Below are 27,618 nucleotides of genomic sequence, written 5' to 3' on the forward strand. Positions count from 1 at the left end.
ATCATGAACACAGACACTGGTAATCACGGCAACCCGTCAAAATAAAAGTTCGGTTTAACGTGAAGAGATTGACTACAGATTGTAGCCTACAGTAAATTTAGCTACGTCTCTATGTAATAATAATACGTCTCTACTAATAATAATAATTATGAAATAAATAATACTAATTATATAATTATTAATGGTTGCTTATTTTTCACTTGATCTTTCATTTATAAACAATGTTTACTTTTACACAGCATACAGGCTTTACATGTTTATGTATTATTTACTTATGATTATCATCATATATAATAAAACATTTATTAAAAAAAATAGTGATATTGTACTGACTACTGGAACTACTACTATACTCTTTCAGGTGTAAAACTGTTTGGATAGTTGTTAATATGAGAATTATGATGCATTATTTAAGAGTTTTAAGTATTATATAACATGAGTAGCTCTCTTTGACTTTCTTTTTTAAAAAGTAGCTCTTAAATGAAAAAAGGTTGGAGACCCTTGACTTAGACAAAGCATCGCTGTTGGTTTGCAAGCTGTGTGACACAAACGTGAAACTGGAAATACTACCAAATGTCAGTGTCAAGCTAAAAAAGCTGTCAAAGAAACTGTTCAGAACAGGCCACTTGCTGCAATTTTTAAAACTCCATTGTTAATTGCAATACTGCACTTTATTTACTTTTCAAAGGCTTGTAAGCCACAGTTTGCACTGTTTCTATAAATAGAACTAATTTTCTCAACACATCTTTGATTCATTTTGTCCAGCATTTGCAAGCTGTAGACTCTCTGTCCAGTCAGATACATATATTGTGTAATTGATGATTTTAGTTTTCAGTTCAGTTAATTCAATCCAAGTAAATGAAACACTCACAAGATGTCACCAAAATCACTCTGTCCCCTTTAAATCTTTCAGAAAATGATGTAAGTGTATCGAATTATATCGAATCGTATCGAAGGCTGAATATCGTGATATATATCGTATCGTGAGCTGAATATCGTGTATCGTATCGTATCGTATCGTGAGTTTAGTGTATCGCTACAGCCCTAGGTGTGCGAGTCGATTTGAGCTAAAAAAGTAACCCCCGACGCTATGTTTTGTTTTGCTCTATCCTCTGTGCTTCTGCGTTCGTCAATACGCATGCATCAAGGGTTCAAGGATTACTCTTTCATTGTAAATCGATGCATATGGAAGTTAGCTATTTTAGTTTATAAAGTTTTAAAAATTTCTATTTTTCTTATACAAACACGCCACTTCTGGGGTTCTGTTTAAATTATACTATGGTCAAGCTAGGCGGGCGTGGTTTCAGAAACCAGGCACCTCAGCTCCAGCCACGTTCCAACTCTTTGCCCATTTTCAGTTATCCGGGAGTGATGCGTGATGGCAACGGCCGGCTTTTAGACTTGAAAACTGCTCTTCGGAAACCTATGGGTGACGTCATGGACACTACATCCATATTTTTTTACAGTCTATGGTTACGCCCCAAAACACACCTATTGCTCATTAAAAGAATAGGGACAACCCTTTTAGACCATGTGCCGGGCGCGCTGACCATTTTCCCGTTGTTAAACTAGCAAAAGTGGATCCGGACACGCCATAAGTGCACTTGCGCCGTACGCTTTAGACCATGTGCTCAGATCATTAAAATAGGGCCCAATATGTTTTTGTAAAGCATTATGTTAACACTTAGGGTAACACTTTACATTAAGGCCTCACTAATGCATTAGTTAACATGATATTTGCAATATGTTTTTTACAGCATTTATTAATCTAGGTTAATGTTAGTTAATAAAAATGTTCGTGTTCATGTTAGTTCACAGTGCATTAAAGAGCACCTATCATGGAATTTTGAAATTTACCTTTCATGTAGTGTGTAACATAGACCTAAGTGAACAAAAACATCCTGCATAGTTTGAAATATGACAGTGCACCGTATATATAGTTATTTTCTTTCAAAAGTAAGAGTCGACTCTGAGTCATTTTTAAGAATCGTTAGAAGACCGAAGCTTTTTCTCTGACTAGATGACGTCAACTTGTCAAGTTATTTGAATACAATACGCCCACTTATTGCGCTCCAAGACGCCAGTGAAAACTAGAAAACATCATGGCGACGAGACACTGTGTTCTGAAGTGCGACTCAAAAGCAAACTTTTTTCATCTGCCCAAGGATGAGCATTTGAAGACTAAGTGGCTTGAAGACAAACCATACATCGTCGCGATTGAGTGTTTATTAGTCGTCAAATGTATGTTTCGCGATCTCAGGAAGCTTTTATTATGGACTTCTATTATGGCACATGGTATCTTCTTCGTCTGTCTGTACATGGACTACATGTGCACAGAGCGCCCTCCGGCTGCCAGTATGAATTGAAAACAACACATAAGAGACTCAATCGCTCATGATTAGGCTATATCTGCGCATTTTGAGGAAGTATTAAATAAAAAATACTCCTCTGTTTAGAAATTTGACACAGACATATGAGAATCTATCAATATGTCTCCTCATCTGCACACTTTTGAACTAAAAGCCCTGAGGGATGTTGATTTGTCGCGAGTCTTCGTGAGGAGAATAGAGGAGTTTTTTTATGAATGAGATCAGCTGAGGCTCATATTACAATCAAACGGTACCGACGCGGTTTTCATATTCACCTGACACATATTAACAAATTACTGTCACTATAAGACTTTGATGGGCGTTCCGTTTCCGAAAATATCTGCACAGACTATACCAATCACAACTGACTGGGTCATCGGACCAATCACCGCAGATTAGCGTCACGTAAAGGCGGGGTTTTGAAAAGTGAATCACTAAAGGAATCATTTGAGAATCGCTGTCAAAACAGGTAAAAATAAATGCATATTATAAGAAAACTAAAGTCTTTTTTGTCATTGCATGCATGCAAAACTGTTGTTGGGGACTTCTAAAACAATATTTGGAACATTTTAAATGCCATGATAGGTGCTCTTTAACATAGGTTAACAGACAACTTTTGATTTAAAAAAAATGTATTAGTAAATGCCATATGTTGTAATGTTCATATGTCGATACAGCAGTAGGCTATTTTGAAGTTTACTTGGTCTACCTCTAAAGACTTGAAAACAGCTTGAAATACCACAACATGTTGAGTGCTCTGCAAAATTAAAGTTATCTATAATTTAAAAGATATTTTATATTAAACATTTTCAGCTGATTGTGGGGGACAAGCTTAAATCCAACACATAATGGATTTAAATATGACAAAATGTGTAAAAATGCAGAGTAATACACTGGTACATTGGTAGCTGAAAACTATAGCCAAAATATCTGATAAACGAAAGCACTAGGTGTGTGGGATACATCACATTTTATGAATGATTCCATCCAGGCTTTTTCATAACAGAGGCACCAATATTAGCTCATAGTCCTCAGGCAACACAAACCATGATATGTTGCCAATCTGATACAAACACATGTTATACCCTGCCTAAACCTCTCATGCATGTACTGAAGGTGGTATGGGATAGTTTCAGATGTTCTTCGCAATCTTTCATGGATTGGTTTTGTTTTTTTGCCCCTCAAAGCCAGAAAACACAAACCACTTTGAATAACAAGCATCTGAGAATGGGAGAGCCAGACCGCTGATGGAGAGAGAAATAGTAAATGAAACAGGGAGAGGCAGCAGGAAGACAGAGAGAAACAAATTAGGTGTGTGTTATAGAGGATCATGGAGAGGAAGTGCCAGTGAGAGAGACAGAGGGACAGAGTGAGACATTTGGGAAAAGATGTAGAGACGGACAGAAAAGGGAAGTTGTGCCACATAAACCACTTCCACCTTTGCCTGTCTGCTGGTACAAGGTATAAAAGAGGTTACAACAAAGCAAGCACATACACACATATGCATTTCTGTCAGGATCACTATCGTCAAAGTGATAGACAATTAGCATATAGTTTAGATTGGCGGCATGGTTCTGTTCTGGCAAGAACTCCCTGCGCATCCATACAGTCTAGCATGGATAATAGCAGGGAGATCAGTGATAAACCCCCCTAGGATAAACAGAACAGAAGCAACAATGTATTGCAGGTAGCATTAATGTCAATATTAAAACGTACAACCTAATTCGGGAATTTAGTCTGATTCAGGGGGAATCAGAATACCAAATCCTGACTGTTGGGGTTGGAGGAGGGTAATTAGCTCGGGAGAAACGCGATAGCAGCTGATAGTACTGAAGGAGCTTATATGTGCATGCTGTGATTGGCATTGTATTCCTATAGGTAGACGTGATCAGCTGACAGTCAGCTGATGCGAGCTTGACCAACGTGACCTGCCAGAACTAACACTATACGCTTCATGTGTTTTCATTGTGCTAAACACTCCAAGACGCAAACAATATAACAACAGTGGACAACAATCCGTCACAGTGATCTGCCTTACATTCGAAAAGGCTGCCGCCATAAGCTCTTCAAAGCTTGAGTAACTCGAAACATGTTTTTGCTGGCTGTTTGAAAGCCAAAGCGTGTTTACTTCCAGCGCCGCCACGCTGTTCAGCCTGATACAAAAGTCATTTTTATCTGCTGAGGAGCTCTGTGAGAAGATTACATGTACGTGGACAGGCTTTGACAAGAGTGAGACTGGTTTGGACTTCTAATGTGCCTAAAATCCATTCAAGCCATAAAGGGGAAATGTGTAATTTCTGCGACACCAAGCAGAATTGAAATAATTATAGTTTCCGGAACACCCTATTTGCCATTATTCGCCCAAACAGATAGTCTTGTCCCAAAATCATGCCATTGGTTGAGACGAAAATTTACATTTTAGACCCAAGGGGGTAAGGATTTGACTGGTTGGCATGTAAACAACACAAAAAGCCTGTTTTCCCCATTGATGGCCATTTAAAAGTAGCCATGTATTCAAATAAATATATATTAGGGCTGGGCAAATTAACACGTTAACGCGGGCGATTAATTTTTTCAGCTTAACGCATTAAAAATATTTAACGCAAATAACGCAGCATCCGTTTTTATATCCACTTTTGCCTAGCGTTACATGATCGCGCTCCTATTCATGTAAATGCTTCCAAGCGCGACAAGACACAAGAGAACGCGCTATATGTCAATGTCCTGTCTGTGTGTGAGTGTGTGTGTGTGTGTCAGTGTCCTGTCTGTGGCTGCGTCTCATGTCAGCTAATGGAGGGACACTCTGACACACACACACACACACACACACACACACACACACACACACACACACACACACACACACACACACACACACACACACACACACACACACACACACACACACACACACACACACACACACACACACACACACACACACACACACACACACACACACACACACACACACACACACAGCGTCAGTCTCCTGCTCACATCGAGTTCTCTTTTGCTCTTGAACAAACAATAACAACAACACAGAGAATTTTGAGTATTCTCATATTAGGAGTCTTAAATTAGTTAAATAACGTCTTAAATGAACTTAAAGAGTTGTGAGGAAATGAGATGCCCGGGACAGCGCGTGAGATCCGCGTCAAGTTCGTCAGCGGCTGATCTTAAAGTGACAGGAGCACTGATGATGTCTGTCATTAATGTTCATCACAGAACAACGGGAACAGAGAAAATTGTAGCTTTAATGATGATTAATCTATATTTCATTTATTATTTATGCAGTTAAGAAAGGTTTTTGATAACTATTACATTTCTGTATATGTTTAACAGGGAAGGCCACAGGTAAATATAACATTTATTATTTTGGGTTTATGTAAAGATTGTTTTAAGTTCACCTAAATTAAAAGTTTTTTTTTTAAGTCTAATAAATGTTGAAATTGGGAGCTTTCAGTGATACTGTAATGTAACGTCCTTAATGTTTCATAGAGACATTAGTATCAGTGATACTGGCCTTCATTCATAAAAGGATGCCATTACAACACATATTTAAAATATACTGTCTTTAAATTGTTTCTACATTAATTTGGAGAGTAACTGAAATTGTTACAATATCAAAATATTAAAAACTTTAAATATTAAAAACTTGCGATTAATCGCGATTAATTACAGAAAAAATGCGATTAATTAGTTAATTTTTTTGTATCGATTCCCAGCACTAATATATATTTTTTAAAAACATAAATATTTTTTATTATATTATATCCAATGTGTTACATCCAATGACCAATTGAAGGGTTCAAAATATTTGCTGTTTTGTCACTTCAGATGGTCGAGAAACTGCCATTGAATGCTAACAGATAGCGTTTTCCCAGTATTACAGACTTCTACGCACCACTAAAGGAGTGAGTTTGGAGTGTTTTAGGTAACCTGTTTAGAAACAATAATTATTTTTTCAATTCCACTTCAAGTCAAAGAAATTACACACTTAAGCTTAAAGGATTGAATGGATTTTAGCCACATTAGAAATCGTAACTAGTTTCTCTCATCACAGCAATCGTAATTCATGGTTTTTACTGTCCTCTGGAGTGACCTATATGTTGTTGTCTCTACATGTATAACTGGGATTAAAAGAGATAATTTCAACATTGAAAATGACAAACTTTATTACTATTGTCATGCAGCTAATATACTGACATACACAGTAACCAGATGGATTATTGTATTATTACCTTTTCTAAACACTCACCTGCCTGAGCTAAGATGAACTCCTGGAAGCGCATTCCAATGTTGTTCCTGGCTGTGCAGTTGTAACGGCCAAAATCTCGATCTGACATCGGGGTAACCTGAGGACAACGTTATCATGATCATACATACATTTTTCTTGTTTCACAGGCTTGTCATTTTATTCGGCTAATGACACGAGATATTGTTGTTCTTGTGTTCATTTAATATTGCTCAGTAAAAATAACTGCTGATCTATTTCCAGAGAAGTGTTGTCGAGGTTTGTCAGAATTCAGATGAGTTGTCTAGTTCAGATGAGGTCAGAAAAGACAAATCTGCTTGTATCACTACAAATAATATTTGCTGCAGACAATATTTTTCTATCCCGCTTTCTATTACCTGTAGCCCTGAATGTTTCAGCAAAAGATTTTCCAGGTTTTATATTATAATTTAGAGGCGATCCAACAAAATGGTTTAGCATGCAAAAAACTCACTAATATTATCATAAACTGCATGATGAAGTAGCAAATAATAAAATAATAAAACATTATTTTGTAGCACAACAAATTTTTATATTATTTAATATATTTTTCAGTATTTCTGAGCTTTTTAAACAAACCTGATGGCAGCATTACTTGTTTGCATCATGACGTGCCAGCATCGTCTAAGGCCCAGATGTCATTAATGTCTAACTCCGTTGGTCTTCCTATCTTTATCAGATCTTGTGAGGAGATTACTTAAGCAAACACAAAGGAGAGAAAATAATTGACAGCAGTAGGTGAGTTACCTCTAGGAGCGATCTGCCTGGGGCACTGTGCACTCGCATGTTTCCAGCACCCTCACTGGGGATAGTCAACTTTTCCCGTCTCCACAGCATTGTGGCCGGAGGGTTAGACATAACATCACAGCTGATGTTGACCGGGTTCCCTTCCCAAGAGAAAAATATAGAGTGGTTGGTCTGGAACTTTGGTGCATCTGTGAAAGAAAGGTAAACTCAGTAATGGCACGCCAAGCTCTTCTAACAGTCATCCATCAAAAACTCATTCAAGATTAGCTGCCGAAGTCTAAATTAAATTTGAGCATGTACCTAGCAGGTAGGAGCTTCCACATTCGAGTTAACCGAACACTTTATCATGGAGTTCGCCTTCACCTGGGTAAAATGGACTCCTAATCAAACTCAAGCTGAAGCATGGCCACTTCTTTCAGGTTGCCTTTAATTTTTCAAAACAACCCACATAAACTCAAACCCCCTCTTCTCCCACAATGCAGTGGGTGGTGGAAGATTTCATTTGGCAGTGTGAAAGAGAGACGCAATGAGGCAGAGGGTGTGAGATAGAGAGTATCGTGAGATTGGGAAATGCTGCATTATATGTGATTTCTCAGTCTTACACCCACATCCACTGGCAGACACACACATACATACACAGACACAGAGGAACAGCTACACAATCACACCCATTTTTTCCATTAAAGAGATTGATGCAGCCCACAGTGTCACATCGGTGATGGATTGAGACTGAATGAATGGGTATATTAGCAACCCTGCTAGATGGTCCATTCCAGTGCACCCCATAATGAGATATACATCTACCCTGCTGCAGCCACTGGTTCTAAGGATACAGAAGGATATATGACACAGAATTGTAATTCAAATTTGAATTTTAGGACATACAATTCATTTTTCAGTATAAATGACCAATAAATATGTTATCATAATGGGTATTTCCAGAATATATAAATAAATAAATATTATTATTATTATAAAATAAAAAAATTGTGAATAGGCATAATTAGTTTAATTTAATGATGCAATTATGTATGCTAATTCCTCTTCTAGTCACTTCAATTCAAATACCAATTTAGTTTACTGCATGCTGTGACCGATTCAATTCAACTTCCAGCTCATAAATTCTTAAATTCAGAATTTTTCTCCAGCCTGCATAGAACATTTAGACCACTCACACTCAATATCCAGGAACATGCTCTTCTGATGTCCACCGATTCTGCTGAGAGCCTCACAGTCAAAGCGTCCCCAGTCAGATAGCCTGACTCCAACAATAGTCAGCATGGATTCGCCATAACGGCCTCGCACCTCCACACGCCCATCTGGACTCTAAAAAAACATCACATGCTTCAGTTATTTTGAAAAGCAGATAAATCCGTGCGAGTCAAGGTTGTGGGATTAAGAATAAAATTGTGTAACAGCAAGAAGTGGGGATTTAACAATTAAGATGACTCATTCACAAGGGCAGATCTAAACCAGGGAGTTTTTATTTAGGGGATGTATGGGAGGCAAGGGTGCAGAGACTGGAACTTTTAACATACCTCAATTTCCCTTACATGATCAGAAAGATATTTCTCACGGTAAATGAGTGTGGGAGAACAAATGTTCAACAATGGTATTTCTTAACATGTAAGAAGTTCTACCTAATGGACGCATATTCAGGTTAGGACATGTCCTCCTTATTCCATTACTCCCTCTAAATAAAGAACATAAAGCTATAAGACATGGTTAAGAGATGCTATTAGAAAAACTTATATAAGAGTGCTTTTATAAAATATTGACAACATAAGAAAGGCACCAATGTTCAACAAATAGAAGTTGTAATATAGTTAATTAGCATAACTGAGGTGATATTATGCATACAGGCTCTGTGCCAAAGTGAGCTGCCTATGTAGGCAGGCTTTTAAGGCATGATAAGCATGCTACCAACATAAAGGCTGTTCCAGGAAGCGTAATTATGCAGCCTTCAAAGACACCTTCTTGTAGACAATTTCCAAAGCAGCATGAAATTAACAGAAAATGCAACACCAAGCTAAGAGCAAAGAAAACCAATCCAAAATGGTTACCATTCATGCCATCATTTGATCAATCTGGTCTGTTGTACAGGACTAGATGTTGACATGTCCTATACAACAGACCAGATTGATCAAATGAATGCTCACATAAATATTAAGCAACACAGCTGTTTTCAACATTGATAACAATAGGAAATGTTCTTGAGCACCAAATCAGCATATTATAAAGATTTCTGAAGGACCATGTGACACTGAAGACTGGAGTAATGACTGCTAAAAATTCAGGAAATCACATTTTTGTTATATTTAAAATAATTTTTTTTACAGTATGTTTGATCAAAAAAATGCAGCCTTGGTGAGCAAATGAGACCAACTTCTATTGAAATGAATAGAAATGTCCCTTTGTGTGGAGACTCCTATCTGTATGATGCATGATGCTGCCAATGTAAAACTTTCCAAAATGCTCGCTAATCATGTTACATTTCACTTGACGGCTTTAGAAACCAAATTCTTTTAGAATACCAATCTTCTATTCAAACTTCTAAGGCTTTTTTGAACCACTTGCAAAAGAAATGTAAATCTGTGAGAGGATATGAACGCCGTAGGACGGCATGGTCCCAGAATAGATTATTATCACTCAGTCCCTAAAGGATGAAAAACAGTCAGAGAGCCTTAAAAACATGGATCTCAGACTGTCTAACCTTAATCTTAAAAGCAAACAAGTTGAGCAGACATCACACAGACCTCTGTTTCACAGACCACAACACCGCTCTGATGTAAATCACCCTCTGAAGCGTTCACTGCATAATAAGCAGTAGAGGGATGTGTGGCGGTGTCAGTTTTGATTAGTGAGAGTGAGCAGTAGTGTGGTTAACAAGAGGCAGTGCATGATGACAGTTTTGAGGCCTGTCTTCCTGTCTCAACACCCTGCTCATCATCCGAACTGACCAAAATTGCCCTCAGTCAGTCACTAATCTCCATACTCACGCTGACACATGCATCATAGCAGCCAGACCCATTTCCCAGGCGCTCCCTGCTGAAAGAAACAGGTCACACCAGCTTAAAGGGATAATTCACCCAAAACTGAAAATTCTGTCATCGTTTATTAACCCTCATGTCGTTCCAACCCGGTCTGGCTTTCTTTCTTCTGTGGAACACAAAAGAAATTCTGAAGACTGACTTTCCATGCAATTACAATGAAAGACTTTCAAGTTTCCAAAAAAAAAAAGAAAAGAAAAAAAGATGGAAAAGCATCATAAAAGTATAAAAGTGGCCCATACGATTTATGCACTGTATTTCAAGTCTTTTGAAGCTGTACAATAGTTTTGTGTCAGTATTCATTGACACCAGTTCAATGAGGCAGTGGGTTAAACTCAAGGACTGGATCAGTTTTTGATCTGTGAACAAATCATTAAGGCTCGCCATTTTATCATGAACACACAATGGAGAAAATAGGCTGGATGTCAAGATTTTCAGTGAATAAATTGAAACTCCATTCTATTCCTCACACTAATCAATCAAAATGGCTTCGGAAGACTATGGTGTACCAGTCATTTGGACTACTTTTGTGATTCTTTTGCTATTGTCATTTGACAACCTCTCTCCTAATTTACTTTTATTATATGAAAATCATGAAGTGTGGCCCAGGGTGTTCTTAAAGGGGTACTACAGCAATGAATGTGTATTTAAACTGGGTCATTTATGTAGTAGAAATGTGAAATTATTTTTGAATTTGCTTGAATGCCTTCTAGACTGAGAAAAGACAGAAAATGTATTTGTCTCATGTGGATGAAAGACAACAACTCCCAGAATGCACTTGCTTCGCTGCCCAACGAGGCCACTCCCAAAGCCAAGGCTACTGGTTACCTCCCTTTCCCACCGCGGCTCCACTCCACCGCCATTTTGATTTTCATAGTAATACAATAATTTCCTTCAGTTAGAGAATAAACACTACAATTAAAAACTGAACGTGTCTTTTCAATAAAGTGCAAGTGAGCCGAACAAAAGTCACGGCACAGACGCAGCAGGAGTCAGATTTCATTAATCAAGAGCTGAGGTAACCGTGGCAGTTATTCTCAGCGCTTGTCCAGTCTGGTGCATTTTCAGATCGCATATGGAAGCTAAACTTTCATAGGAATTCATTGAATTCCTTTTCTCTGCACCGCTCTGTTATGAATGCCAGAGGCCAAGCCGAGCGGCAGCGGCCGTGCGCATTTACATTCTGTGAGTGAGATCTCTCCCTTATGGGCGGGTTGATAACATGCAGAACTAGCTCCTTCTACTGGCTGTAGTCTTTAGGCTCTGGCCAAAAAATCCTCTGATGACGCAAAATGACGATATTTGCGACATCTGAGGATTTTTTCCAGAAATAAAATGCATAATTCTCTCGTCTCAGGGGGATATGAGGGGGGAAAGTACCATAATTCGAATATACTACCGTGTTTCTACTGATACAAAGCTTAATTCTAAATCACTGAAGTAACCCTTTAAGAAATTTACCTTTTGTGCTCTACATAAGAAAGAAAGTCATATTTCTTTAAGACAGGAAAGCTGTTTTTTGGAACATGGAACCAGGAACAACAAAAAGGCCCATCAGCTGATTAAAGATAAATTTAGCTTATAAGTTACAGATATTTAATGTTTTCCGTATGCAGACATCTCTAAAGTGAGATATCATTCTAAGCTGTTAATTTGCCCCCATGGGCTGTGCTAAATCAGCAAAATGTCAAATCTCTCACCGCATAGTTCCACCATTCAACTCGTTCCTAATAGTGAATTGGTGCCCATTTTGAACTCTTATTTTTACCACTGAAAGTAAAACGGAGGGGAGGGAACAGTCTCCCAGATCAATTGTTTGCAACTTCTGGATTCAGAGCACAGATTCTGTCCCGGCCCCTGAGTAATTGTACCAGACTAACTCCTCTACCTTACCTCCACATCCCCACACCTCTGAAAGAGCAGCTTAAATCAAACTCATTTTGTTCATATTGAGTGGCGGCAAGCGTCGCTGCTCTCCTACACCTCTTTGTATGAATCCTCTTTCATTTCCCAGCCACGCAGGCTATTCTAATCGCTACCTGAGCAGCTCTCGCTAGATTAACTGTGATGGGGAGTCTTTTCATAGTTCCTCCCTAGAGTCAGGCTCCGTTTGCCTCTATTGTTGATGCCAACAACCCACCTTTCACAGAATTCTAATGATCTTTGACAGTTTCTGTTCCCATCATCTTTCCCGGCTGGCCACTGCAATCGCATTTGCCATTCTGCAGGACGCATTCGTATTCAACGCAGACACAGAGCATGCCAGTAGGAACTGCACAGCATTATTGGAGCACATAAAGCCTTCTTCAGCCTTCAACCGGTACACAGACTGAGCGTGCCTCAGGGCTGTGTCTCTGCATGCTAGTCTATTATATCCTCTAATGTCCATGACTATTACAGTGGGCGTGAGCAAAGACTGAATGTCTCACATATCTGGCAGTTAATGTGTTGGCAAAATGCTACTGTGTAGTGACAGGGAAAACCTGCAACTACACATAAATGTGTTCTTGGAAATAGTTTGGTTATAATACACAAAGAAAAATTACAGTAGATGTTCACAGCACTCAAAAAATTGCAACAGTGTGCAATGGCTTTTTTTCTTAAAATGCTTAGTTGCTATGACTTAACATCTGCCATTATTACAATAATTAATAAATTAGATTAAGTCTAACAAGATTTTTAAGTATGAATTATAAGCAAACTATAACAAGAAATGTACATGAGAGCAAAATGCTTGTTGTCCCAATCGAATGGCAATGTCACATGAAGACAACATACTACCGTTCAAAAGTTTGGTGTCAGCAAGAATGTAAGAATGTAAGTTTTATTCAGCAAGGATGCATTAAACTGATCAAAAGTGACAAATAACAGTGTTACAAAAGATTTGTAAACACAATGTGTAAAAAGAGCGTGTAAACAGCTGCTTAAATATACATGAATAAAAATACAAAATGTTTCTTGAGCACTAAATCAGCACAGAATGATTTCTGAGAAGGATCATGTGACACTGAAGACTGGAGTAATGCAGCTGAAAATTCAGCTTTGCCATTACAGAAATAAATTACATTTTAAAATATATTAAAATAAAAACAATTATAACATCTCACAACATTATCAAACAAATGCAGACCTTTCAAAAACATTAAAGGTCCCATGGCATGGCATTTTTCTGTTATTTTATGTTTCCTGAGGTGTACTTATATTGTTAGTATGATTTTTACATCAAAAAATGTCATAATTTAGAAATAAAGGCATTTTTCTATACTGATATTAGCCCTCTGGCTTGAATGCTCTGTTTCAAGGGGCGTGTCTGCTGTGAGACTTCAGTGAAAACGCCCACTGTTGTGATTGGCTGACATCTTTGCATTTGAAATGAGTGTTAGATTATGTTGAGGAGGGGGCGTGGTTTAGCCAGGCAATGCACGCACTGCATGCATGAGAGAGAGAGAGACTGACTGGGCACTCGTGAACCACGTAGAGCAGGAGGAAGTTTTATTGTACGGAGTTGTTGTGAGCGCTGTGCTGTTAGCGCGAGCTTATTTGTAGCTGAGAGTTCTGAATAAACAGTCCCAGTCATGTCGACTCTGTCTTCTTCCACCTTATTCTACGAACTTTGTAACACATGTAATGTACCATTACAGCCGTCGAGATGAACAAATCGTCAAAGTGTGGATTAAAGCATTATTTTATGATCTATTCCTATCACATGAAAGGCTGCAGTGATGAGCATTGAGTACACAGACAGTCTGTCGATCGCGTGAATGCAGTGATCTCGTCATTGCAACGCGTTTTCTCTCACAAAATGCTTTCACCACAACTAACAGCAAACACGACATGGACATGAATACAGTGGAGAGCTTTGTGCAGCATAACAGCGTCATTCCTTATAACGGCAGTTTGGGCAAGTATGCAGACACACTCGTGACGTGTGATTGACAGCTCCGGACATTATAAAGAGTGTTCTCTGATCGCTCTCTGTAGTTTAATCGCTTAAAAAACGGATTTGTTTCATGCTACTAACAGAAACGATCGTTTTAGTCACTGGCTTGATTCACTGATGCACTACGCTTAGGGCATCAAGACGGTGATCATTAAACAATTGAGAAAGAAAGTCTGAGTGAACTTGAATGATTAGCTACACATCAGAAATCACTGATCACAGATCAGGCATTAACGAACACTGTTACTCACTGTTTATTACAGCGGTGCTGTACACCCATCAAAATTTCTAGCCACTTGGGGACCATATACAGGCTAGGGGAGCTCATATTAATGTTAAAAACCCTCATAAAATGACATTTTCATGCCATGGGACCTTTAAAACATCTTATTGACACCAAATTGTTGAACAGATTTTAATTTAATTTTATTTTATATCTCTAAGAATCATGTTGTACCTTATCTCCATCTGAAAAGCTGTGCCCATCACTGGCTCTCCTCCAGGAGATTTCAGGCAAAGGTTCACCCTCAGCCTTACAGGAGATCATAGCAGCGCTGCCTTCAACAGCCGTCACGTTCCTTAGCTTAGTAATGTGGGGCTGGACTGCAAGAGACAAAAGAACAATGTGACAAAGACAAAAGAGAAACATAAAGAACTAAAGAGTGGGGATATTTAGAGAAACAATGAACAAACACTCAACCTTAGCTTATAATAGTCGTATACTATCCATCACTGACTGCCATTGCATGCACAAACATAATATATGTATATGAACCACCCGCTCCAAGCGGGACTCGATCCCCGGTCCGCGGGCATGAGAGTCGGACACTCTAACAAAGAAGGCTAAAGGCTGCAATCTCTAGTGTCAATCGCCTCTTGAGATCAGAGCAGTGATGTTTACTCGCACAGCTACTACTAGCTGGCTTCCGTTACATATAGTATTCGTATTCCAGTAGCTTTGGAGAGTGTGAACATCTTTTCGTTTTCAGAATAAAGACTTGCTCTTGGGTAACGATTCAGTAAATATCAGACTGAACTTTGCGTCAACAACATCATTCTGGTCTGACAATCAAAAATCCTTCATGGGCACCCAGATGGAAGAGAAAACAACAGAATATTGCAGAAAGGTCAGCATTTTGCTGTCTATCTGGAGTTCAGAAAAAGAAACAGCACATTGACAAGCACAACACATCTGTTGCTATCTGAATATAACAGGCTCCCACTGGTAAATAAACATTAGTAAACTGCAGGGGTTGTGTGGCATAGGAATACTTAAGATTCTCATCATAAATCTAAGATAAGGCTTGTCTTGTGTAGCTGCTCATTAGTAGGGAAACTGATGTACAACAGTGGCAGCCTTCAAGCAAAGAGGTGACACCATCGCAGCATTTAACCTGATAAATATACATCAGAAAATGCTTTCCCGCAGGGTGCACAATAATAGAGAATAAATAAAAGAGAACAGCAGAACAGCAAGAAGAATGGCAACACTTTACAACAAGGCCCCATTAGTGAATGTTAGTTAATGTATTATCTGACATGAACTAACAATGATACAATACATTTGTTTATAATACAGTACTGATTAATCTTTGCTAATGTTTAGTTCACAAAAAACACAACAATTGTTCTTTGTCAGTTCATGTCAGCTCAGGTTCATTAAATAATATTAGCAGATGCAACTTTTAACCTTCATTAGTAAATGAACATGAACAAAAATTAATAATGAATTAATTAATGCTTTAGAAGTATTTTTAATTGTTAGTCAAAATTAACTAATGTAGTCAACTAATGTTAACAAATTAAACCTTATTGTGAAGTGTTATTGTTATTCTCTTGGTATGTTGACATTAGAGATTTAGAGATAATGGGTGGTGGAAAAAAATATATAAAATTGGAGGAAAAATAAGTCAATTCGCTCACAAAATATTTGCATCCTCTGAGAAACTTTGCGTCCGCTAGCAAAACTTTTGTTCCCTTTCGTTCAGTCACTACGACGTACGTTAGTGACTAACGAATGGGGGTTTCGCTTAGAAGCCAATCATCTTCTTCGTATTCAACAGCGCCCAATGGCAGTGCCAATGCCATGGGCATGCGGAATTTGCATGCGTAACTCCGCCCCACCTCGTGGGTATATCAGGAAGTACGCTGGCAACATCGCATTATGTTTCTGCTTTGGAGCCAAGAGGATCTCTTCACTCCTACAAGCCTGATCTGAGTCTTCGACAGCTTTTCGAGACGAGCAGCTTTCCAGAGGCGTTGGTGTTACGGCGCGTTCCAGTGATCATCATACTGCCTGCCTGCTGATCTGCGCAGTGGTCCGCTAGACAGCTGGTGTGTGGTCCCTGGGCGCTTCGGCGTTCTCTGCAAGGCTTTCCTCTCATAAAAGAGCTTACACGTGACGCGTCCTTTTCAGGATGTCTCGTCCGTGTACTTCTGGGTGTGGTCGGTTGCTTTCCTCCTCTGATGGGCACGAACACTGTCTGGTATGTTTGGGCTTTCAGCATGCTCAGACAGCGTTCGTGGATGAGTCATGTTCTCACTGCGGGAACATGACCATCGCAGTGTTGCGGTCAAGACTCCATGACCTTCGTACTGAAGTGAGAGTCCCCTCTACCACACCCCGATCTACTGAGTCCCAGAGGCCCAGTACTTCGGCTGGTGGTCAGGGTGACTTGACGGTTACGGTGTGGAACAAAGCCCCGACGCTCATGCCTCGGGCCACACCCCCGTCTTGCACATTGCAACCCGCGAGTGTTCAGATGCAGATCGCGGGGCCGGCTCCGGCCCCCCCGCGCATCTCGTTTGCCGCTCCGGAGGAGGATGCGATGTCGATCACCGCATCACAAGGTGGGCTCGAGTCCTCTGGAGATGATGACTCGGCTGTGCTGCCGCCCTCGGGCGTGCCAGCATTGCCCGAGTCAGATCCAGAGCTGACAGCCATGTTGTCTCGGGCAGCCGCGAGCTTAGGGATCGAGTGGAACCCTCCACCCTGTCCCGAACGCTCAAGGCTCGACGATTGGTTTTTGGGGGCTCGCGCTGACACCCGTCAGTCCTTGCCCTCAATACCTTTCTTTCCCGAGCTGCATGAGGAACTCACGCGGTCCTGGAAGTCCCCGTTGTCTTCCCGCGACCGTTCGGTGGCTTCCTCCGCCTTCTCCGTCCTCGATGGGGCGGCAGCTAAAGGGTACACTGGGATCCCTCCAGTTGAACGTTCTGTTGCGATGCAACTGTGTCCTCAGAGCGCTTCAACCTGGCGTGGTGATCCTAAGCACCCCTCCAAAGCCTGTCGGTTCACATCAACCTTGGTGTCGAAATCGCACAGAGCCGCGGGGCAGGCTGCCGCTTCGCTGCATGCCATGGCGATCCTCCAGGTCTACCAGGCCAGGATCCTCAAGGACATGCACGAGGGTGGAGTTGATCCGGGGCTCTTAAATGAGCTGCGTGCCGCCACCGACCTCGCTCTCCGGGCGACGAAGGTGACCGCACGCTCCCTGGGTCAAGTGATGTCCACAAATGTGGTCCAGGAGCGTCACCTGTGGCTGAACCTGGCCGATATGCGGGACACCGAGCGGACCCGGTTCCTCGATGCCCCCATATCCCAGGCCGGCCTCTTCGGCGGGGCGGTTGAGGACTTCGCCCAACAGTTCTCAATCGCCCAGAAGCAGTCTGAGGCTATCAAACATGTACTGCCCCGGCGGCCAGCTGCTGCCTCCACCCAGCCGCCGGCACAGTCGCCTCAGTCTGCTCCACGCCGAGGACGCCCTCCTAAGGCTCCCGCCCCTCCCACCCGGTCCAAGCAGCAGCCTTCACCCGGGCCGGGTCGCGGAGGAAGCCGTAGGAAGGCGTCCAAGTCCCCTCAGGCCGCCTCGCGCCCCGCTAAACACCAGGCCAAGCGGCGCTCCTGAGACGGACGGCTCAGGGATGGGAAATTCTTTCAAGGAGATGGTAGCAGGACCACTCCTTCCCCCGGTGGAGGGCCGGGGGAGAATCCTTTGTTCAGCTGCTGGCCCCCGGGTCAGCAGCACCCTATGTTGGTCAAAGAAAGAATTAACACTCCCATCCCTGAGCCCACAGAGTCCGGTGATGACGGTGCGCGCCACCCACGGGTCCCGCCACTCGCATCCCACTCTGTCGCCAGCCTCCTGGCAGAGCAGACCCCAGTGGAACGTGCGTCCTTCCCTGGTCTCCTCTGTCAGGACGCAGCTGTCAACCGTGCCCCCGCACCGGGACGCCCCACAGCCTCCCATGTCCGGGCCGGTGACGCTGCATCGCTGCAAGCCCACACCGGGTACGTCTGTACACCGTATGACCCCGCTGGTGCAGTTTCTGGATGTCTGGCTTCAGCTTCCAGGGCTGTCCCGCTGGGTCGAGCGGACCGTCAGGCGCGGCTACGCGATTCAGTTCGCGCAGGTTCCTCCCTGCTTCCGGGGAGTCCGTTCCACCATGATCGGGGCCAACGCCCCCGTCATGCGAGCGGAGATTGCCACCCTACTGGCGAAGGGTGCGATCGAACCTGTCCCTCCAGCCGAGATGAATTGCGGGTTTTACAGCCCGTACTTCATTATACCCAAAAAGACCGGTGGGCTACGGCCAATCCTGGACCTGCGCGTCTTGAACCGTTACCTTCACCGGTTTCCGTTCAAGATGTTGACAGCGAAACGCCTTTTCGAATGCGTTCGTCCACACGATTGGTTTGCAGCGATCGACCTGAAGGACGCCTACTTCCATGTCTCCATTTTGCCTCGACACAGACCGTTCCTACGGTTTGCTTTCGAGGGGCGGGCATATCAGTACGCAGTTCTACCATTCGGGCTATCTCTGTCCCCTCGCGTCTTCACGAAGATTGCCGAGGCAGCCCTTGCGCCCCTTCTGCAGCACGGGGTTCGCATCATGAACTACCTCGACGACTGGCTCATACTGGGTCACTCTCGAGAGCAGGTTTGCGGACACAGAGATTTGGTGCTCCATCACCTAGCCCGTCTGGGCCTTCGGGTCAACTGGGAGAAGAGCAAACTTTGCCCCGCGCAGAGGATCTCTTTTCTCGGTATGGATATCGACTCGGTCGCCATGTGCGCGCAGCTTTCGAGCGAGCGCGCGCAGTCTCTGCTGACTTCCCTTCGACAACTCGAGGGCAAGAGTGCGGTTCCACTGAAACACTTTCAGAGGCTCCTGGGGCATATGGCATCTGCAGCCGCGGTAACGCCGTCTTCATATGAGACCGCTTCAGCACTGGCTACGCGATCGAGTCCCGAGATGGGCATGGCGGTCTGGCACGCTCCGGGTACAAGTGACTCGGGCCTGCTTACAGACACTCACCCCGTGGTCGAACCTCAGTTTTCTACGGACCGGAGTGTCCTTAGAACGAGCTTCCAGGCATGTTGTTGTGACAACAGATGCATCATCCACGGGCTGGGGTGCCATGTGCAATGGACAAGCAGCCGCGGGCTCCTGGACAGGACCCCAGCGCCTTCTGCATGTCAATTGCCTCGAGTTACTGGCAGTACGGTTCGCCCTGCACCGCTTCCGAGCGTTGCTGAGGGGTCAACATGTGCTAGTCAGGACAGACAACACGGCCGTAGTAGCGTACATCAACCACCAGGGCGGTCTACGCTCCCACCGTATGTCTCAACTCGCCCGCCATCTCGTTTTGTGGAGTCAGAAGCGCCTGAGGTCCCTTCGTGCTGTCCACATCCCTGGAGACCTGAACTGTGCAGCCGACGAGCTCTCACGGTTTCAGCCTCTCCCCGGAGAGTGGAGACTCCACCCCCAGACGATCCAGCTGATATGGGAACGGTTCGGCGACCCACAGGTAGATCTGTTTGCCTCCCAGGACTCTTCCCATTGCTCCCTGTATTATTCCCTGACCGAGGGCACCCTCGGCACGGATGCACTGGCGCACAGCTGGCCGTCAGGGCTACGCAAATATGCGTTTCCCCCAGTGAGCCTTCTTGCACGGGTACTGTGAAAGATCAGGGAGGACAAGGAGCAGGTCGTCTTGGTCGCCCCGCTTTGGCACGGCCAGACCTGGTTCCCAGAACTCTTACTCCTTGCGACAGCCCCTCCCTGGCCTATTCCTCTGAGACCGGACCTCCTTACTCAGAGACGGGGCACCTTTTGGCACCCGCGTCCAGCGTTCTGGAAGCTCCACGTGTGGCTTCTGGACGGGACACGGCAGGTTTGAGTAGCCTTCCACCTGCGGTGGTCGCTACCATCACTTCCGCTAGAGCTGAGTCTACACGACGTCTCTACGCGTTGAAGTGGAACCTCTTCGTCACATGGTGCTCTTCCCGCCAAGAAGACCCCTGGAAATGCCCGATCGGGTCCGTGCTATCGTTTCTCCAGGAGGGGGTGGAGCGAAGGCTGTCTCCCTCCACCCTTAAAGTGTACGTGGCCGCAATATCTGCCTACCACGATCTCCTGGGAGACAAAAAGGTAAGTCAGCACGACCTGATCATCAGGTTCCTGAGGGGGGCGAGGAGACTGAATCCTCCTCGCTCTCCTCTCGTTCCCTCTTGGGACCTCTCAGTAGTCTTAAGTGCTCTGCAGAGGCCTCCCTTTGAGCCTTTGCGGTCGGCCGAGATTAAGTTCTTGTCTATGAAGACGGCTCTGCTGACCGCATTGGCCTCGCTTAAGAGGGTCGGGGACCTGCAAGCATTTTCGGTTGACGAAGCGTGCCTTGAGTTCGGGCCGGCTAACTCTCACGTGATCCTGAGACCCCGGCCCGGATATGTGCCCAAGGTTCCTACCACTCCGTTCCGAGATCAGGTGGTGAACCTGCAAGCGCTGCCTTTGGAGGAGGCAGACCCAGCCTTGGCATTGCTCTGTCCAGTACGCGCTCTCCGCGCCTACGTAGACATGACGCAGTGTTTCAGGACCTCAGACCAGCTCTTTGTCTGTTATGGTGGAGAGCGGAAGGGAAGCGCTCTCTCAAAGCAGAGGTTGTCTCACTGGATAGTGGACACCATTGTTTTGGCATACCAGCAGCAAGGCCGACCATGTCCCCTTGGTGTGAGGGCACACTCCACCCGGAGTGTGGCCTCCTCTTGGGCTCTAGCGCATGGCGCCTCGCTAACAGACATCTGCAGAGCTGCAGGCTGGGCGACACCCAACACATTCGCCAGATTCTACAATCTCCGAGTGGAGCCAGTGTCCGACTATGTACTCGCCCCTACGGGTGGCCGGTAATGGGCCAGGCTCAGGTGTCTTCGCTTGCTCGCCATTCCACTCCAAGGACTGGATACGTGCGATATTTTCCTCAGGTGAGCTCCCCGAGAGCCCTGAGCTCCTCCAGCACTGCTTACGCCGACATCAGTTCAGTCTGCCCTTTCGAGCCCAGACCCTCATGTCCGGCCAGGTGCTCCGTGTGCATGGTTCCCCTCCGGCGACCCCCACACGAGTATTCCCACCGTAAGCCTCCTTAGTGAGCAGGTGTCTTTCCCTTGGCAAGTCCCTGCCACCCCTAGGGTTAAAAATCCACCTTCGGCTGGTACCATAGAGATCTTCCATATGCAACCCTCAGCGGGTCATATGTGTATTCTCTAAGTCCTCCCTACGGTAGGCATCTTGGCATTCCCTCACTGGGATATGCTTCCCAGTGTACCTTGGTAATCCTGTGTTAAGTGGGAGTCCTACGGCCTTAAGTGGCGGGTCTCACACTTACGCAGGGCACTGGATGACAGCCGAGTGGCGTTGTTGAATAGGATCCCCCATTCGTTAGTCACTAACGTACGTCGTAGTGACTGAACGAAAGGGAACGTCTCGGTTACGTATATAACCCTCGTTCCCTGAGGAGGGAACGGAGACGTACGTTTCCTTTGCCACGTCAGCTGTGCTGCCTGGAACGCGGAGTTCAGTCTTGGCTCCTGCAGCAGTAACATAATGCGATGTTGCCAGCGTACTTCCTGATATACCCACGAGGTGGGGCGGAGTTACGCATGCAAATTCCGCATGCCCATGGCATTGGCACTGCCATTGGGCGCTGTTGAATACGAAGAAGATGATTGGCTTCTAAGCGAAACCCCCATTCGTTAGTCACTAACGTACGTCTCCGTTCCCTCCTCAGGGAACGAGGGTTACATAAGTAACCGAGACGTTTCTCCTCCCATATCATATTTTTTTCTTCACCATGTCCCTTAAGGGGGCTCCAAAGAGATTGATTCAACTAACAATTTACCATTAAAACAGGCAAGAGTAGAAAATGATTTCTTGTTACTTTTTTTATATCATCTGGAAACATATCCAAAGGAGTTTTTGATTACGTCTCCCAGAATCTCCCAGAATCCGTCACTCTATTAAAGGTGGGGTAGGTAGCCTAAGTATGATCTAAAACACTTTTGTCCAAATTTGTTTAAACTGTCTTTATATGTCAATACATAATTAAAATTTAAGTACTCTGAAAAAGAGAGTATAAAAATCGAGTGACTCTAGACTTTTTAATCTGCAATAAACACCGCTCATTATTTTCGTTCGGGCCGAATCAAGTGATTGGCTTGGGCGCCTGTCACTCTCTCTCGCTACCATGGCTACCACCGCTTTTGCTCAGGATCTGCCCACATGTGCGCACCCCACTGTTGCCAACCAAGTCGTGCTACTTCAAACACTGTTGCCGCGGGCTGTTTTTCATGTCGGCGGGTTGAAGCGACCCCAATTATGTGATGTTTTGCCCCGGGATTTGCGAATTTTAGCAGGCAGCCCTGCCAAAAAGACACATATTTTACCCCCCAAACGCGATTTTTACCGGAGAAACACGATTGGGCTTGTTGTGGGCTAGTTTTGAGAGGCAATTGGGCGGATATTGTTGTGAAAACCTGGCAACCCTGGCGCACCTGTTTGAGTTCAAGAGGCTGTATTTCTGCTGGACAGGTAATCTTTCATTTTGATTATACATTTTTTTGGTTTATGTTTTCATGAAGCATGCCTCACTAGCACACGTAGCTGCCTAATATAGCTAACATAACATTACTTAGCATAAAGTTACAATATTATACACCTAGCGAGCCATTAGTAGAGATGATAAATACTCAATATGTTTAGCTCAAGTTGATCGCTGTCGTGTTGAATTTCGCAAAATGTAACTTTAGATAACAAAATGCATGTGTAAAAGCTACACCGCATCCAGGAACTTTTTTTTAGAACTAAGTTAGCTTTAGCTACTACCCTCTGTCTAAACTCTTTTACCATGTTCACCGGGAACTTTACCTGCACGTTTATTTCGGCCCTTGGTTTGTTTTTATATAGCCTACTCTACCAATGTTTTTATCTTGTATCTGTGTGTGTCGAAGACACTGTATTGTGTGTGTATTTTGAACTTTACCAGTATCGTTATTCTAGCTTGAGAGTGAGTACTAAAAGACATCTTATTTGTTTATATTCATAATGATAAAGTTGGATTTTAATTACATGTGATTCTGACATGATGTCACTACATGCACTCCGCTCCTTCTTCTCCGCTCGCCTCAGGTAAATAATGCGTCTTTCAGCTGAGCTGATCGTGGTCGGCGTGGCGCGTTCATGTGTTTTGGGGGCGTGGCTTTGGCAAGAGCCCAGAAGGGAGAAGGTGGAGTGAATGGAAATAATGAGCTGTCTTTAAAACAGTCGTGAGAGGTCTACAGACACTCAATTTTCATACTTTCTTTTTCAGAGTACTTACATTTTAATTATGTATTGATATATAAAGAAAGTTTAAACAAATTTGGAAAAAAAGTTTTTTAACCAAATCCTACCTACCCTACCTTTAAGGTATAAAAAAAAGCCAAAGTCATCAATATTTCTATGATGTATTTAATGCAAAAAATACACTGTAAAAATGTTGTGCTATTTACTTAAAAAAAATATGGTAATAATATTACACATAATATTTTTGAGTAGTTTTGGCTTGATTTCTTTAATGGAATCTACCTGAATAAATCATGTAAAATCTCCTAAATTATTTAGTCTATGAAACAATTAATTTAATATGTTTAGTGAAATGCTTATTTATTTTAAATTGACTTTGAAAAAGGGTATAAATTAGAGTGAATGGAAATTACCTGTTTATATTTGACTTACGTTATACAATTAATAGCACAGCTCAAGCAGAAACAAAATTTTTACTGCACTGGCATCAGCTAAGTCATTGCTCATTGAACAATGCAACATGCGTTATAATATTAGTATACAGTTATCCACAACCTAACCATAAGATCTACTCTTCTGCACAATGCCGGTCAAAACTTCAACATAAAGAAACTCTTTCAAATATCAAACATAACTGATCATTAAACATTAACAGATGTTTCCCTTCACTCAAAAACACATAAAACAACACTTAATTTCAACATGAACTCTCCATGTCCAGCCATATGCAAAGCATGCTGGGAAATAATAATGGTGTATCTAAATAAAACTGCACAATTGAGCTAATTCTCTTACAATATATAGGTTGGCGTTTGCCCCTTTATTTTATCAGCTTAATCGGTTTCTCAAATCAAGCCTCAAAATTGTTTAAATTTCCTTAACTTTTATATTTATTTATTTTTTGTAGGAAAAACAAAAATTATATTTAGAAAATATACACAATTTATTTTGTAAAAATGACAAGACCTATGAATCCTTTTTTTTTTTTTTTTTTTTTTTTTTTACAGTGTATGTAATGTGCAAAACATGTGTCCTAAAATGTAGGCATCTAAATTTCTTGTATTTTTACACTGCTGAAATGTCTCATCTTCAACCTCAGTGGTGGGCAACGTTTGGCTCCATTCATAATAAAACATATAATTTATGACACAACATTTTCAAGTAATCCTAAAGACTTAGACAGTTAGATTTTTCATGTGTGCTTGATCAGGGTCTCAGCAGGATGGCTACTCCTTTTCTACCATAAAATTAACTGTGTGAAACCCTGCAAGAAAATATCTATAGTTAAAAATGCAAAGATGTTGTTAACTGACAATGATAACATCAGTCTAACATGTGAATATCAACAGTTATTACAATATTAACAGTTAACATATTGTGGATGAACCCATTTTCTTACCCAAATCTGGCAACGTACCTCAGGGGATACGGATGTTTCAAAATGTGCTAAACAACAGCATGAACAACATATCACTTATAAAAGACAATGTCCACAATTAATATGAGCAGTTTTACTGATTTTTTAAATGAAGAAAACTGAAAACTACTTTCCACAAAGTCAGAATGTCCAGCACCATGGGCGGACGTGTTGGTTTTAGGTCAGACTGACGAAACCACATACTCAAAACAGACCCAACTATGATAACAATAACAGTATTGTGTGAGAAAAAGCTTTCTCCTGCCTCCTACAGGAGACTACGTATCTTGTGGTGCACATTGCAATCTAAGAAATGAGGAAAATCCTAAAGATACTGAATGGTTTTCTAATACTGCCTTTAGAATAGATTAGAAGAGATGCCCAAAGCACACTTTTTTACAAATTTTTTTAAGTCAATAGATAGCAAATGCAGCCCATGATTTGTGCACAATGTCAGTTTCATTACACACTTTGAATAATAATCATTATTTAATAAGGATTAGTAAAATACCGCTAGGAAAACCCCCACAAACATAGCAAACAGAAAAATAGTGCTGAGATAAGGCGTGACGAGATAATCCAGCTCCTAAACCTTGGGATGCCATTCATTATAGACAAAAACAAGTTTTATGAGCATGCAGGAAACGCGAAAGATACGTGCCTAGCTGAGTGGAAACCCTAGCAGCCCCGTCTCTGTTAGCTGTCAGGGGTCATAAAGGAAAGTTACAACTCGGGATCCCAACACGCTTTGCAAAACAAAACTCCCATCCAATAACGGGGGCTCATTTAAATGAGTTGCTTTGAAGAATACCCTTTGCTTGCACATGGAAAGGATTCTGATGACTACAGAATAAATCTCCATACATTTACATGAGCAGACAAGACGCTATCTGAATAATCGGCGAAAATGTTGGCAGCTTCATGAAAATTGAAATCGAAATTCCTTGCCATAAAGGATGTGTCACCCATTCTCATGAAATTTAGGCTGTCTGTTTATGGAAGAAAAGCATGTCGTATGGCCGGTCCTGGAAAGCACAGGGATGTACCTCTCAATCACCTTGTTCTCAAAACATAAGGTTGCACTATCCATTAGGAAGATTTAAAGTTTGTATTTAGTTCAATGCACTTAGGAGTGATAAGAGCAAGAGATATTAAAGGTCGCATGGCATGAAAATTTCATTTTATGAGGTTTTTTAACATTAATATGAGTTCCCCTAGCCTGTATATGGTCCCCAAGAGGCTATACATTTTGATAGGGTGTAAACCGAGTTCTGGGTGTCCTTTGAGAAAATGAAAGCTCAGACGAGCCGATCAGGGGTGCGTTTCCCAAAAGCATCGTTAGCCAACTATGGTCGCAAGTTCCGTCGTTATCAACATAGTTCAACCAGTCAGTGTTTCTCGAAACCGTCGTTCGAACGAACGTTCGCAAACAGCGTCGCAAACTTGTGTGGTTGCAACGACAGCTCTTGACATGTGGTTAGAAGCATAGCTTCTTGTTTGCATGACATGTGGACTTAATAAATCCTTATCTTGAGCAAAATAAGCAAGCTGACATTCAGTACAACCTATATATTTTATTTAGAATACATACAAATGTCATTAATGTCTTTTAGTTTGTCAAGAGATTTAAAGCACCATTTTTGAAGACTGCGCATGTGCGGACGTGCTCTAGTACGTAAAAAAGAGCCTATTTGAATCTGGAAATAAAGCAAAATAACTGAGAAAAATTTAAATTATTCCTCAGGTGCCATATCCATAATGTGTAGCAAAAAATCTGGCATGAATTCGATCTCAAAATAATTAATTAAAAGCATTTATTACTCCACCACCTGCGTGACATCATTAACCAACGTGGTTGAACGACAGATTTGCGACAATACGGTTTCGGGAAACAGTCGTGACTAGCTAGTTGATTTCTTCAACGATGCATCGTACTATGGTAGTTAAGCAGTGAGTTACGTCATTGTACGGGAAACTTACCCCTGGAATCTTCCCTGTATGTCGTCATAAGGGGAATGGCTACCTCCCCTTCCTCTGCTTTGCCCACCCAGAGAATTAGGAGAAAATGGATTCCGTTTCGCAATGTCAGCTCAGGCTTTTACGATATGGATTCGACAGCGCCTTTTATTTCTAAATTATGACATTTTATGATGTAAAAATCATACTAACAATATAAGTACACCTCAGGAAACATTATAAAA

The 27,618-nt window shown here is 42.5% G+C and overlaps 1 protein-coding gene across 2 annotated transcripts in view; it reads right to left on the bottom strand.

Annotated features, from left to right (window-relative positions):
- LOC307129570 (neural cell adhesion molecule 2) overlaps window positions 1-27,618 on the bottom strand; it is a 263,670-nt gene that overhangs the window by 34,187 nt on the left and 201,865 nt on the right. For both annotated transcript variants that reach the window (XM_079822111.1, XM_079822110.1), the window contains exons 8-11: window positions 14,840-14,985; window positions 8,568-8,718; window positions 7,393-7,580; window positions 6,631-6,727 (exon numbers count right to left, since the gene is read on the bottom strand). In XM_079822111.1, the coding sequence (XP_079678237.1) occupies window positions 6,631-6,727; window positions 7,393-7,580; window positions 8,568-8,718; window positions 14,840-14,985 (582 nt within the window). The remainder of the gene's footprint in view (window positions 1-6,630; window positions 6,728-7,392; window positions 7,581-8,567; window positions 8,719-14,839; window positions 14,986-27,618) is intronic.

Source organism: Gobio gobio, assembly GCF_949357685.1.
Source record: "Gobio gobio genome assembly, chromosome: 7".
In the NCBI taxonomy this organism is placed as follows: Eukaryota; Metazoa; Chordata; class Actinopteri; order Cypriniformes; family Gobionidae; genus Gobio; species Gobio gobio.